This window comes from Triturus cristatus, chromosome 2_1 (assembly GCF_964204655.1).
Source record: "Triturus cristatus chromosome 2_1, aTriCri1.1, whole genome shotgun sequence".
In the NCBI taxonomy this organism is placed as follows: Eukaryota; Metazoa; Chordata; class Amphibia; order Caudata; family Salamandridae; genus Triturus; species Triturus cristatus.
The window spans coordinates 128,566,816-128,581,987 of NC_140581.1; the positions used below are offsets into that span (position 1 = coordinate 128,566,816).

The following is a 15,172-nucleotide window of genomic DNA, read 5'->3' on the forward strand; positions in this document are numbered from 1 at the left end:
GGGTACAAGCAAACAGCAGAATCAACAAAGCGAAAAAATCACAGTCTTGTAATGTCCTACATTCTCGTGAGCTAGGCAGCTGGGCCACAAATAAACACCTTTGGCCTCAGAGTCCAATGGAGAAGCCTGACTGAGGCAGAAATGTCTTCATCAAGAGCCCTTTGACTTCTTTTTTGAAGAGGGCAGTGGAAGGGTTCACCCTGACTTCGGGGGGAAGGGAGTTCCAGATCCTGAGAAGGCTCGATTGTAGGTCTTTTTTGTCTTGAATTTTTGTGGTTTGAGCAAAATGGTGCTGGCGCTACTGGAGGCTCTCGAACCACATGAAAGCTCAAGCTTCTGAGCGAGGTAAAGTGGGGTCTCGAAGTGGATGGCTTTGTGTGCCATGCATGCAATTTTTAACTGTATCCGAGCTTCATAAGGAAGCCAATTCAGGGCCAGCAAGTCCGGAAAAATATGGTTGCACTGCCATAATCCAGCTTTGAGATCACTAATGCTTGCATGCAACCTTTACGCCATGAGCAGGTAGATAAGGTTTGAGTCTTCTTAGGCTGCTGAGTTGGAAGTTTGCTCCCTTGGTGAGGGAACTAATATGTTTCTGCATGTTCAGACTATTGTCTAATATAATACCCAGAGAGAATGCCAAATCAATGAGGTGAGGTTTACAATTAAGAGCAGTAAGCTGATTCAACCATTGTTCGATGATCTGAGATTGTTTGAGGGGTGAGATTAGGAGGAATTCTGTTTTTAGAGCATTAAGCTTCAGGTGGTTACGTGTCAGCCAGCTTTGTGTTTCCAGCAGGACTGAGTTGAGGGACTGAATGTCCTCGGAGGAGGAGATCTTCAGGTATAGTTGGGTATCATCTGCATAAATGTGATAGTGAATGCGCGATGATTTCAGAATTTCTGTCAGAGGCTCCATGAGCAGGTTAAAGAGCGTGGGGGAAAGCGCAGAACCCTGGGGAACCCCCAGAGTGACTGGTGCAGGATGGGACAGGGTTTGGTTCACCTTGAAGCTTTGGGATCTATTCTGAAGGAACCAAGAAAACCAGTTTAGAACAGTCCCAGACAACCCCATCCTGTGTTCCAGGACGTCAATTAGGTTATCGTGTTTGACAGTATCGAATGCTGATGAAAGGTCAAGAAGGATCAATAGGCATGACTCGTTATGGTCCAACATTGTTAGCGCATCATCGAGAATGTGCGTTAGTGCAGACTCTGTACTATGGCCCGGGCAGAATCCAGATTGGCATTGGTCCAGGAGTTGGAAATACATACATAAACAAAGTAGGTCGCACACTGCTCGTCATACCAGCAAATAGCCCCATAGAACTCTGGATAATGTAGTAGCAACGGTGAGTACGCCTATGCCACGAGTATGTCACTATAATGCCATCCCTGGACACGTGTTTCGAGGTAATTGCCTCTCGTCAGCAGGGAGCAGGTAGGTATGTGGGGTGCCAAGTAGACTGCCAAAATATTAAAGGTAAAATACCTCTCACGGCACGCAGGTGCGGAACCCAGGCTCGTCAGCCCAAATCGCTCGAGGGAGCTTAAATACATAAACAAAGTAGGTCGCACACTGCTCGTCATACCAGCAAATAGCCCCATAGAACTCTGGATAATGTAGTAGCAACGGTGAGTACGCCTATGCCACGAGTATGTCACTATAATGCCATCCCTGGACACGTGTTTCGAGGTAATTGCCTCTCGTCAGCAGGGAGCAGGTAGGTATGTGGGGTGCCAAGTAGACTGCCAAAATATTAAAGGTAAAATACCTCTCACGGCACGCAGGTGCGGAACCCAGGCTCGTCAGCCCAAATCGCTCGAGGGAGCTTAAATACATAAACAAAGTAGGTCGCACACTGCTCGTCATACCAGCAAATAGCCCCATAGAACTCTGGATAATGTAGTAGCAACGGTGAGTACGCCTATGCCACGAGTATGTCACTATAATGCCATCCCTGGACACGTGTTTCGAGGTAATTGCCTCTCGTCAGCAGGGAGCAGGTAGGTGTGTGGGGTGCCAAGTAGACTGCCAAAATATTAAAGGTAAAATACCTCTCACGGCACGCAGGTGCGGAACCCAGGCTCGTCAGCCCAAATCGCTCGAGGGAGCTTAAATACATAAACAAAGTAGGTCGCACACTGCTCGTCATACCAGCAAATAGCCCCATAGAACTCTGGATAATGTAGTAGCAACGGTGAGTACGCCTATGCCACGAGTATGTCACTATAATGCCATCCCTGGACACGTGTTTCGAGGTAATTGCCTCTCGTCAGCAGGGAGCAGGTAGGTATGTGGGGTGCCAAGTAGACTGCCAAAATATTAAAGGTAAAATACCTCTCACGGCACGCAGGTGCGGAACCCAGGCTCGTCAGCCCAAATCGCTCGAGGGAGCTTAAATACATAAACAAAGTAGGTCGCACACTGCTCGTCATACCAGCAAATAGCCCCATAGAACTCTGGATAATGTAGTAGCAACGGTGAGTACGCCTATGCCACGAGTATGTCACTATAATGCCATCCCTGGACACGTGTTTCGAGGTAATTGCCTCTCGTCAGCAGGGAGCAGGTAGGTATGTGGGGTGCCAAGTAGACTGCCAAAATATTAAAGGTAAAATACCTCTCACGGCACGCAGGTGCGGAACCCAGGCTCGTCAGCCCAAATCGCTCGAGGGAGCTTAAATACATAAACAAAGTAGGTCGCACACTGCTCGTCATACCAGCAAATAGCCCCATAGAACTCTGGATAATGTAGTAGCAGCGGTGAGTACGCCTATGCCACGAGTATGTCACTATAATGCCATCCCTGGACACGTGTTTCGAGGTAATTGCCTCTCGTCAGCAGGGAGCAGGTAGGTATGTGGGGTGCCAAGTAGACTGCCAAAATATTAAAGGTAAAATACCTCTCACGGCACGCAGGTGCGGAACCCAGGCTCGTCAGCCCAAATCGCTCGAGGGAGCTTAAATACATAAACAAAGTAGGTCGCACACTGCTCGTCATACCAGCAAATAGCCCCATAGAACTCTGGATAATGTAGTAGCAACGGTGAGTACGCCTATGCCACGAGTATGTCACTATAATGCCATCCCTGGACACGTGTTTCGAGGTAATTGCCTCTCGTCAGCAGGGAGCAGGTAGGTATGTGGGGTGCCAAGTAGACTGCCAAAATATTAAAGGTAAAATACCTCTCACGGCACGCAGGTGCGGAACCCAGGCTCGTCAGCCCAAATCGCTCGAGGGAGCTTAAATACAAAAACAAAGTAGGTCGCACACTGCTCGTCATACCAGCAAATAGCCCCATAGAACTCTGGATAATGTAGTAGCAACGGTGAGTACGCCTATGCCACGAGTATGTCACTATAATGCCATCCCTGGACACGTGTTTCGAGGTAATTGCCTCTCGTCAGCAGGGAGCAGGTAGGTATGTGGGGTGCCAAGTAGACTGCCAAAATATTAAAGGTAAAATACCTCTCACGGCACGCAGGTGCGGAACCCAGGCTCGTCAGCCCAAATCGCTCGAGGGAGCTTAAATACAAAAACAAAGTAGGTCGCACACTGCTCGTCATACCAGCAAATAGCCCCATAGAACTCTGGATAATGTAGTAGCAACGGTGAGTACGCCTATGCCACGAGTATGTCACTATAATGCCATCCCTGGACACGTGTTTCGAGGTAATTGCCTCTCGTCAGCAGGGAGCAGGTAGGTATGTGGGGTGCCAGGTAGACTGCCAAAATATTAAAGGTAAAATACCTCTCACGGCACGCAGGTGCGGAACCCAGGCTCGTCAGCCCAAATCGCTCGAGGGAGCTTAAATACATAAACAAAGTAGGTCGCACACTGCTCGTCAGAGGTACTATACCTGATAATTTTTGGCAGTCTACAGCACCCCGCATACGTACCTGCTCCCTGCTGACGAGAGGCAATTACCTCGAAACACGTGTCCAGGGATGGCATTTTAAACTTTTTACTCGTGGCATAGGTGTACCCGCCGCTGTCACTACATTCTCCAGAATCCTATGGGGCTATTTGCTAGTATGACGAGCGGTGTGCGACCCACTTCGCATTTTGTATTTAAAGCTCCCTGAGCTATGGGTTGACGAGCCCGGATCCCGCACCCGCGCGCCGTGAGAGGTACTATACCTGATAATTTTTGGCAGTCTACAGCACCCCGCATACGTACCTGCTCCCTGCTGACGAGAGGCAATTACCTCGAAACACGTGTCCAGGGATGGCATTTTAAACTTTTTACTCGTGGCATAGGTGTACCCGCCGCTGTCACTACATTCTCCAGAATCCTATGGGGCTATTTGCTAGTATGACGAGCGGTGTGCGACCCACTTCGCAGGAGTTGGAAATAGTTTATGTGGTTACAGAGTTGTGCGAGCACACATTTTTCCAGGAGCTTTGCCAAGGTGGGGATGTTAGAGTCTGGGTGAAAGTTATGAAAGTCCGTGGGATCAGCAGAAGGTTTCTTCAGAATCGGGGGAACTTGACCTGATTTTAGGCAATCCAGAATAGCACCTTGTCAAAGTGATGCATTGACGATCGTAGTCCAAATTGTTGGTAAGGAGGATCTAACTTCCTGGAAAAGGTTTGATGGCAGAGGGTTGTTTTAGGGATTGGAAGGTTTAATTCGTTAAAGGGAATCTTGATCAGGATTTTGCGTATAGTGCATTCTTCCAAGGTTTGCAACAGACTCCAGGAAGCATTGTTTTTGGGGAGGTAGGGCAGCGCAGGGTCAGTGGTGTCCCACCCTGGGGGACGTAGGGTATTCAGTGAACTGATCAACAGGTGATCAAGGGCAGAGCGTAATTCAGTTTCAATCTTAATAGTCTTATCAGTGAAGAAATCAGCAAATTCTTCACAGTTTGGCAATGTCCCATGACCCAGTGACGAGAGATTAGGATGAATGGTCGCTTGGGACTTGATGAGTTCGAACAGTTTTTTGGGACGGTTTTTTGTTTGCTCTAGTTGAGTTCTAAAGAAGGTGGCCTTCAAGCATCTGATGCGTTTCTTGTATATGCTTCTCAGGGATATACAGAGATGTTCAAGGGAGGGATGGGATCTCCACAACCTTTACGCAAGTCTTAAATTTCTTCTTTCGGAATTAAGACAATCATTCAACCACGGTTTGGAGAGTTTAGAGGACATTTTTTTAAGCTGTAGTGGTGCAACCGAGTCTAGTACCTTAAGCATTGAGTAGTTATAGAGGGCTGTAAGGTCTTAGACATCCGACATGTTCAAGGGAGTGGGCAGGGTGTTATCACAGAGAGCAGTCATATCTTGTGTGTTGATGTTCGGTAGACATCTTTTCAACTGTTTTGGTTTCTTAGGTTGGGTTCTACTTACTCAACCCGATTCCAGGATGAGGAAGGTAATACAATAATGATCTGTCCAATCACATGGGAGGATCGAATCCAGGAGGATGGAGTTGGGTTGACCAATGACAAGATCTAAGGTAGCTCCTTTGGTATGAGTTGGGCTGCCGCAGAGTTGGATTAGGTTGAGGTTTAGTAGGAAGAATTTAAGGCTATTGACCACCACATCATTCACATTGTTCCAGTGGAGGTTGAAATCTCCCAGGAACATCTGCGTGCCATGGAAATCAGTATTGGCTGAGATAATGTCCATGATCTGTTATGGGAAGGGAAGGTTGTGGCAAGGGGGGTGGCAAAACATGTGTAGTTTGCATGAGTGGTTGTTGCAACCAGTCACTTCAATGCATAGGTATTCACAAGACGGCAGGAGGTCAGCATGGAGTACTTTCACTGTTAAATTGCTACAATGTAAACATGCGATGCCTCCACCTTGACCACTAGTTCTGTCCAACCTAATGATATCGCAGTTGGGAGGCATTAAAATGTCCAGGTTGGGAGCAGCAGAGTCATTTAGCCAGGATTCTGTCAGCATCACAAGGTCAAGATCCTGGGCAAGGATGAGGTCGGCAATGTCCCCAGCATGTTTAACTGACAATCTACAGTTTACTGAATTCATTAAAGGGAATTTTGATAAGGGATGTTTGGCCATCGTAGTCTAGCTTGATCTATCAGCCGCATTTGACACGCTCTCACATTCGCTCCTTCTGGATAGGGTCAGAATGGCTGGTATTCGAGGTCAGGATTTGCTTGGCAAAAATCCTTCCTTAAGGGTAGATCTCAGCCTTTGTATCTTCATCCATTTACATCTACTTCGAAACCACTTGATTATGGAGTTCCGCAGAGCTCAGCCTTGATCCTCACACTAATTTATAACTGGAACCTCTGGCCAAGTTAATCGAATCTTGGAGCATTCAACTAATATCTTATGTACATGACACCCAACTTCCCCTGTTGTTACAGGAACATAAAGATGAGACCCTTTAAGCAATGCATATGTGGAGTGTGAGGGGTTTGATGAACTAAAATTTCCTTAAATTAAACTCAGAAAAAACTGAAATTCTCTTCTTTGGCTAAGTGCTTGCCTGATCCAAGCAGTTGAAAGCCGGATGAACTCATCCCTCCAACGGCCCCTACCTCTTCGGCTAGAAACCTGGGAATAACATTTGATTATAATCTTTCCTTTCTAATCCAAATTCAACACATTTCTACTGTGTGGTTCGCAAAACTTAAATCGCTCAAATATATACTGCATTTTTTGCCTGAATATACACAAAAGACTATTGGTCACATGGTTATAACTTCTAGACTGGACTATGAGAATAGTCTATCCGCGCCTTCTTCCCTTTTTGGTTCAAAGGCTACTGATTATGCAGAATGCTGCAGCAAAACTGATCTTGAAAATTCTATGTAGGCACCCAATTTGTCCTCATTTGAAACTCCTACAGTGACTGTCAGTGCTTAAACCCATCCAATTTAAAGTGCTCACTTTGGCGTTATGTTATGTTAAATACATGTTACATCTTTAAATTCTCATTAGTTCAGGTTGCTTTAAGTTCCAAAAATTCTTAAAACTAGAAAAGGTGGCAGATCTTTCGCATTTCTTATGGCTAAACCATGGAACTCACCTCATATTAGTTTATGTTTGGCCCCCTTGGAGTCCATCTTCAAAAAGAAACCAAAGACTTTCTTCTTTAATGAAGTTTAGTGCTAATTGCCCTGTGCCTGCTCACCTGGCTCTTTAACCTTTATTTGTGCAGGTAGCGCCAGGACACCCTTGGGTAACCGTCCGTGCTTTAGAAATGCCCTTAACATTAACATTAATAATAGTATGCAGTCTTTCTACTAGCTCAGAGACGCTACTTTTGAAGCAGCTGTGCGCTGTATAAATGAAACGGAGTGATTAATTGATTGATTTTAGCCCCAAATGATATCCTGAACTCCAGGTGACTGATGTGCTGGTGTTTGTTCTGGACATTCCAAAAATATACTGGGATAAAGACATAGTAACCGTAAAGTTGTGATTCGAGCCTGAAAATGGACCAGTCAACGAGTTGGCCCTTTAATGCTCATAGGTGAACAGAGTAACAGATGAATGGCACGATTATCTTCATTATGGTTCGAGAAAGTGAACAGTTCCAAGATTGCTGGCAGAGCACAAATCTCATCTGAAGCTGAGCAAAGGGTCAAACATGGAAGCAAGAGGCCATCAGACCTGAGAGTCTAGGAAGTTACTATGCAGCAAATCAAATCTATTCACCTCTGCCGGTTTCAGGGAGATAATGCTCATCTAAGGGAGAAATACATGACCCACTGCAGAGTTTATACCTATGTATGGTACCTCTGGGATGGAATCAGATGAAACTTTTTCAGATTAAGGAAAAATTTCAGATCGAGCACTGATAGAGGATTCTCTAAACAAGCATGTGAAGCTGGCGTTGGATTAGATGATCATCCAAAATGGGGAACATGGGTTTATAAATTCAAGTACATCATGATATTCTATAGACCATCTCAAGTACTGCCCTTTACTGTTTGGACGAATTGATAAGTGCATCCTGGTTGTGGATGTTATCCTATATAAGGATGGCCACAAAAAATGTCCGCTAGCACACCCCTGAGGAAAGAGTCCACTAGGAGAAACACACTGAGGTTTTAAAGATATATTGTTGACCTCACACATTTGTTTTGGTGAATAAAATACTAGGCCTTTTTTCATTCTGAAGAGTAACTCGAAGGCGTTTTTCCGTTTCTTTCAGCAACTCATGAGATATATAGGTAATGTTGAGGAACGTGTAGGAGGCACTAAAGGAAGGTGTACACTACAACTATCATTGTTAATGTTGTCCACTCATTAATCCTCAATGATGAGTGTTCAGAGATGGTGACTAGAGGAGACTACCTAGTGAAGATGATGCAGGTTCCAAGATCTTTAGGAGACCTTCTTGCATCCCCAATGAGAAGTCAGACTAACATTTTTTTCTGTAGTATTGGCTTGAAGAAGCAACGGATCTACTGTTCGATCGAAATCGCAATCTATACTTCTGCACCCTCAGGGAGAAAAAAACTTTATAAGCTTTCTCAATTCTTTAAATTATAAGTTGCGATAAGCAAAGCTGCATTTATGTGCTTGAGAAAGGTAGCAGGTCAAATACTCTTTACATCCTAGTGGCCAGGGAATGATAGACTGTAAAACTAAATATTGTCCCACAGCGAGAAAAGGTTCAACTGCTGCAGAAGGAGCTAATGTTGAAAAACTTAAAGGCAGCAGGTTTTGAAAACTAAGTGAATTGTATGCCTCTGCTATATTACAAAAATATATTATCTGGTGAGATTCAGCAGGTCCTGTTCAGTTTTAGAATACGTGTTGTGCTAAAGTCCACCCTCGACTTGTGTAGTGAAGGTGGAGGCTCCTTGTCATCAGGTAAGGTATCGGAAATCAACAAGAGTATGCACCTGCTGCAGAAACATGAATGTTTTTTCCAAACAGTTTACCAGCTCATATAAAATAAAGGGCCAGATCATACTGGTGACAGAACTATCTACACTACATTTGTAGCCAGATCAGCTGAGTGTCAGACAGCTCCTCTTCATCCAAAGACACTGTGGAGGGAGCAGTTTGACTAGAAAAGGAGGAGGTGAAGATGGCAAAAGTAGAACTGTAGGAGGGGCACTAACTTTGCTGTAATACACTTTACATGCAAGAGTGCCTGGCGATTGAGCAGTTCTTAAAAATACAGATGAACAAAGATTAGTGCTGGCAGAAGAGAAGGAGCATACACCAAGACTGGGGTCTCAATCGAAAACACTGGGGTAGAAGTTACATTTGTCGGTTAAGAATTGAAGTGAAGGAGGCCTATCCTCCCTTCCTAGCATACCAAATATTCTTTGCAGAGACACAGAACAGGAGTGAGGTTTTCAAAATCAGAAATATTTTGTGACTTTGTGGCGGGATATATCTAAATTTGAGGAAAAAAACCCAACAAGCTGGGGAATTCCGTATAGTCCTGGCCAGTGCAGTTCAAGAAAGATGCATGTCTCTGAAATACCTTTTACCTGTTTCGAAAAGGCTGTGTTTCAGCTCGGGGATGATACGGATATATGCATTCACCCGGAGAATGCCGAGGACCAGAGAAGACAGTAGTAAAATATAATATTTTATGCCCAATAATAGACTCATTGTACCAAGATGCAGCAGCTTCCATAATGATATAAGCTCCAGGTAATGCTTCATTGTGGATTTCTTTCCTAAACAAGAGATAATTCCTCAGTGACCCAGCATGAACTTCAACAGAGAAGACAGAAGATTTCATTTGGTGCAAGATCCCAACGGCCAAACAGATGCCTTTTATATGAGTAACCAACTAAGAACTGCTTCACGCGTCCTAGACACTGCTGGAAATCCACACTGAAGGGTACGCACAGAAGAGGGAGGCACGCTTTTTTTTATATTTTTGTTTCGCTAATTGGAAAAAAGAGAATGCATAAAAACCTGAACTTTCTAGGAAAGAGAGAATGCAAAAGAGAAGGTAATCAATGCACCCTGCCCGATACCTAAATAAGGAATGGATATTGACAAGGAATGGATGCGACTGGTGGCCGTGAACAGATAGACTTCTGAGCTCACAAGCACAATGTGACAATTTATGTCAGTGACACCAGTCTTCTCAGTGAAGCTTATTTGGTTCCTGATTGTTGGTGCAGGCAACTCAAAAATAACCCTAGGCCTCTTCATACATCAATCATATAAAGACAACCTAAATGCAGTTTCTACTTTTGTTCAGTGTTGATCCTTACTACATGCTAACACAATCCCAATTTTGTTTCTGGTGGAGTAATGGTTTGGACCATATTTGCACCTGGCCCCATAAAAAAGAAACAGCATTGCCTCTGGTGGGCCATCAAGTTTGGATTTAATGCTGGCAGGAAGACTTTAGCCATCATTGCCAGGACTTCAGTAAGGGCAGATCAATACCACAGAGTGGCCACATTATTTAGCTTTCAGAGTAGGTATCATGACCTGCAAACGCATATAAGGAAGGTCTTACTTCCTTAGCTGCGCATCTTTTTTAAAATTAGGTTATGTAAACTCTAGGGTGTTGAAAGTGCTTCACCACTAGTGAGCGGGATGTCAAAATCTTATATTAAAAATAAATAAAAATGATTGCTCCAAGGAAGGGGTTTTATGCGAATCTCTCTTCTCCAGCCCGCCCCTGAAATAAAGAAGATTCGGTATTTGCTTCAAAAGACACTAGAAAAGTACATGAATTGTGGCGAGAACAACAAAACATAACTAAAATAAGTACAAGTACATGGAACTGAAAAAGAAGCACATTTGATATCCTGGAATGTATCAACAGTTAATATGAATATTCAACAAATGGGACAATCATATTTTACCATCAAACTTTACACTCCAGGTCATTTCGAAACCATCAGTCATAAGATAAAAATTCTTGAGATCTTCAGGTAGCGAGCAGTTGTTTTTCTGCAATAAAAATAAAAAATAAAAATAAATTTACATATTTTGAGTAGCCATGAATTGAAGCGTTTTCATTAGCCATAAGATGAAAAAGGAACAACATGTTTTTCCTAATTTTAAAATCCTGAGCTACTGGGGAATTTTGGTGCAATCCTGAAATTAGCAGTCAGAACCGGCATCACTCCATGCAAAATTTAGCAGATACTGATTTTGGCAATCAGGATCTGAGAAGTTAATACACAGATGTCTCTTCTCCACCAGAAGGGCAAGGCTATGGGCAGAAATTGTCTCTAGTATCAGCTGAACCACTTGTCTGAACTACCCCTGTAATCACTTCCATTGTTACTGATACAACCACACACACACACTGCCACAGTTATTTACAGCTAGTTTTCAATCTGTAATTTTTTATGACACTGTAAATTATTTAATGCTAGAGTTTTCAACCTGTACTTTTTTATGACACTGTAAATTATTTAATGCTAGAGTTTAACCTGTACGTTTTTATGACACTGTAAATTATTTAATGCTAGAGTTTTCAATCTGTACTTTTTTAATGGCACTGTAAAGAAAGTGTCTGTTTTAGCCAAGTGTTACTTAGTGGTTGGTCCAGAGAACCTTGTGTATCCCATCCATTTAACTAAACGGTCACTACACTATAATCTAATATCATGTCCCTATCTCTCTCATTGTAGTTAATATACGCAAGAGAGAGGCCAGTCTTAGTGTAAGCAGTGAATGGACCTTCACAAGACCAAAGTAAACCAACTCCTCCAAAAATATACTTTTTTGAAGAGGATTGCCAGGTGCATTCCAGATGCACGATTCCTCCCGCCATCCTAAAGTGGCCGGGAGAAATGGGAGCCAGATGGTGGAGAGACCACCACCGCCGGGCCGGCTGTGGCAGTCTCCTCGCCATCGTAATGAGCCCCTTACTAAGTAAAACACTATATATATATATATATATATATATATATATATATATATATATATATATATATATATATATATATATATATATATATATATATATATATGTGATGTGATGTGATGTGGAAAGCCTAAGAGGGTCATTTTGAGAAGAAAAAAAACAGTTCTTTTCTGTTACAGTATGGTTTTTTTTCTTCAAAAAAGGTGCAATGGGGTATTTATTTTATTTATAAAGTTTGGTATAGCGCGAACGTGACCCTCGAGGGTATCAGAGCACTTTATATGACGAGAAGAGGAGTAACAATTGGTCTGGTAAACAGGAAAAACATGCGTGAGAGCCGAACATATCATACAGTAAAATAGGATAACAAGGATTGGGATGGATTAAAGTCAGTCCTAGGAAGGGAAGTCCACGTAAGAGTTTGGTATCTAAACCTTTTCAAGGTCACCAATATATTGACTTTAGAGTAAAAACTTAGTCAGTAGATAGAATTTGGCTTCTTTTTTGAGTAGTAGTCCATTCATATTTCAGCACTAAAAGGTAGTGTTGTCTCCAAAGAGTCTGGAGAATTAAAATGTTTTCAGGAAAGATATATTGAAACCATTTCCTCCCCCTGTGTTTCTGACTTAATCCAGTTCACAGAAAACGTTATTGTATTTTACTAAAAGAAAAAGTGTTCAAATCATCAGGACTGGTTCTTCAGAAGCCAGCCTACGTTTGGCGGTTGCAGGGTACTCCCCATATCTTCAATGGAAGTACACTGCAGGATGTCCAGTTCCACCCTGCCCTCTGATTTTTCTCACAACAGCATCACCTTGGTTTGTCGAAAGGACCTTCTGCACAGTCACTAGAGAGCAGTCCCACATACACTGGTGGGAGGACGTTCCAGTTCTAACTGGTCCACTGTGTTTTTTTAAGTTAGGCTATCTCTTCAAGTGACCTTTTGTACTCTTCAGTCACAGGATAGAATCTCCAAAGAAGCGGGCAGGCATGGCTGGCAGGACCTAGAGCCCTGAATTCTTTGGAGTGAGCAAAAGGCTATCTACACTAGCAGTTCGGGCAGGTTTATAGTCCCAGGGACTACTAAAATCCATCGGCTTAACAATTCTTAATCAGATGCCATTAATCTTAAAGCCAAAAGCAAAACCATACTTCCTGCTCTAGAACCGCTTAGTCTCTAATATACCAGGGGTAAACTAGTTTCCATGCTGCAATCTACCTGGACCACCTCCCCTCTTGAGGCCAGATGCTCTGCAGGAATATAGAAGGGAGATCTGTGCTGTCCTGTTAGTACAAGTTGCAGTGGCGGCTAGTGACATTTTAAAGTGGTATGGCACAAACGTTTGGTATGACTATGTAGCGAGCAAGCTTAATGTACAAACGTGGTGTCCAGGGTGGTTCCCCCTCTCGAGAAAAAAATTGAAAAAATATTGACAAATGGTGCATTTGAAATCTGAACAATTTAGTGAAAAAGCAAGGCTTATAAAGAAGTGGGAAGATATATATTACTGCATTTAATCCCTGCAGACTTGCAATAGCCAGCCCGATCAGAACATTTTGCAGAATGAAATTCCAACCGATCACCTTCATCGCTGAATAGGGAGGAGTAAAACTGAAGTATTTGCAAATAATATAACAGCGTATAAGGGAGTAACACTATCAGAGCCCGGAAAAGACTACCACAACTTCGGAGGGACAGGCTGCAGAGCAAGTTTGCCCTGGGGTGAAGACACACTCGATCCATCCCAGGAAGCAGCCCTTGTGTGTGCTGCCATCAGCCGTCCAGTGTGTGCTCTCTGCTTCCTCGAAAAGCAGCGACAGTCCCCCTCAGCCAGACAACACAACAGGAACCTGCATAGACACTTTTTGCAGGCACCAACACGGCTATCAGAGTTAGAGAACGGCCAATGGAAGTTGTGGGGTTCAGTCATCTGCCAACGGCCCCATGTGGTTCTCCTAATATGTCAACAAAACGGGGACGTGGACATTAGCACACACGGTGCGGAAACTTACCTGAGCAAGTTTTTTGTTTTTGTAGTTTCATAGCGCGCAAACTCGACCTGAAGGTATCAAAGCGCTTTACATGAGCACCAGTGCGGACAGTTGCATTATAGTACAGACAGGCACATTCATTTGTAGGCACCGGGAGATAAAGTGATTTGCCACAATCACAGGATGCTGAGCCTCACGCAGAGACTCGAACCTGGTTCTCCAGCTTCAAGGCCGGCCGCTCTCTATCAGTTATGCCACATCCATGTATGTGGAATTCAATGGTGATTTATAAAAAGTAAACTCAAAAATGTTATTTTCCCATTCCTTTGTCATTATACTTATTTGTTGTGTTTTTAGCCAGGCCATAGGTTTTTACTGTACACTCGCTTGTTCTCTGACAAAAGGTAGATTGGTTCATGTATATTTGGTTTACACACAAGTAGAATTTATACATTCTTACGTTTATGTAGCGTTTACAGTAAATACTGTATCACAGCTTTGACTATAAAACAAACAGGCTCATTTCGTTTAAGGCGATGCACAAAACAGGGCTGCGGCGCCTCTTCGATTGGTGTCCCTGCATAGGACGTCGTCATGAATGGCTCAAAATAGTGGTCTGACGATATCGGTGATGAGAAAAAAGTGAAAACACACATTTTCTTTGACTGGAAAACTATGTTTGTGGTATAGAGCTTACAGAACCTCTCTACAAGTCAATCTCCCCTTCAGATCTGAGCAAGAGCGACAGAGCATTTCAGCCCAAACACAATGGAAACTAAGCTACCTCTCCTTCCCACTCTGCTGTTATTTCTCCTCTAACAACCATTATTAATTCATCCTTTGCGGCAGGCGTAAAACCCACTGCTTGGAAAGGCTGCTGTTAACTCGTTGTAGTAGAATAACTTCTCAGGGCTACGGTTAAATTCTACTATATTTGATGGTTCATTGAAAGCAACAGTACATATAATTAGGCCCACAGGGGGAACGCATATAAGCAGACGATGACTCCTCTGGTGCAGGTTTCCATCGAACACCAACATTCTAACCTACAATATAAAGAGCCCCAACAACCTTCCCATTGTGACCTCATTACCTTCCACTACAGGTTTTAACCCAATACAACACCCTTCGTCAAAACACCTATCCTGGATACGTTAGCAGGTACCAGCTAAGTAAAAGTAAGCTACCTTTCTCCCTGCAGCTACAAAATCAGGGTGAGGTTTCTCATTCGTTGGCTTGCAGACAGTAAGGAAAGGCGGTGGAGATTTGGCGGCTGGCATCTAATGGGGGGGGAGGGGGGGGGGAGAGAGAGACGGGGCAAACAAAATAAAATAATTAAAAAAACACTTACCAGATTGTGACGGGAGACCTCTTCCTCACTCCGAG

At 43.5% G+C, this 15,172-nt stretch overlaps 1 protein-coding gene across 1 annotated transcript in view; it reads right to left on the reverse strand.

The window, feature by feature from the left end:
- The window catches only part of TPGS2 (tubulin polyglutamylase complex subunit 2), a 129,383-nt gene that overhangs the window by 48,106 nt on the left and 66,105 nt on the right, over positions 1–15,172 (reverse strand). The window contains exon 3 of the mRNA XM_085628920.1: positions 10,782–10,869. Coding sequence (XP_085485046.1) covers positions 10,782–10,869 — 88 coding nt within the window. The remainder of the gene's footprint in view (positions 1–10,781; positions 10,870–15,172) is intronic.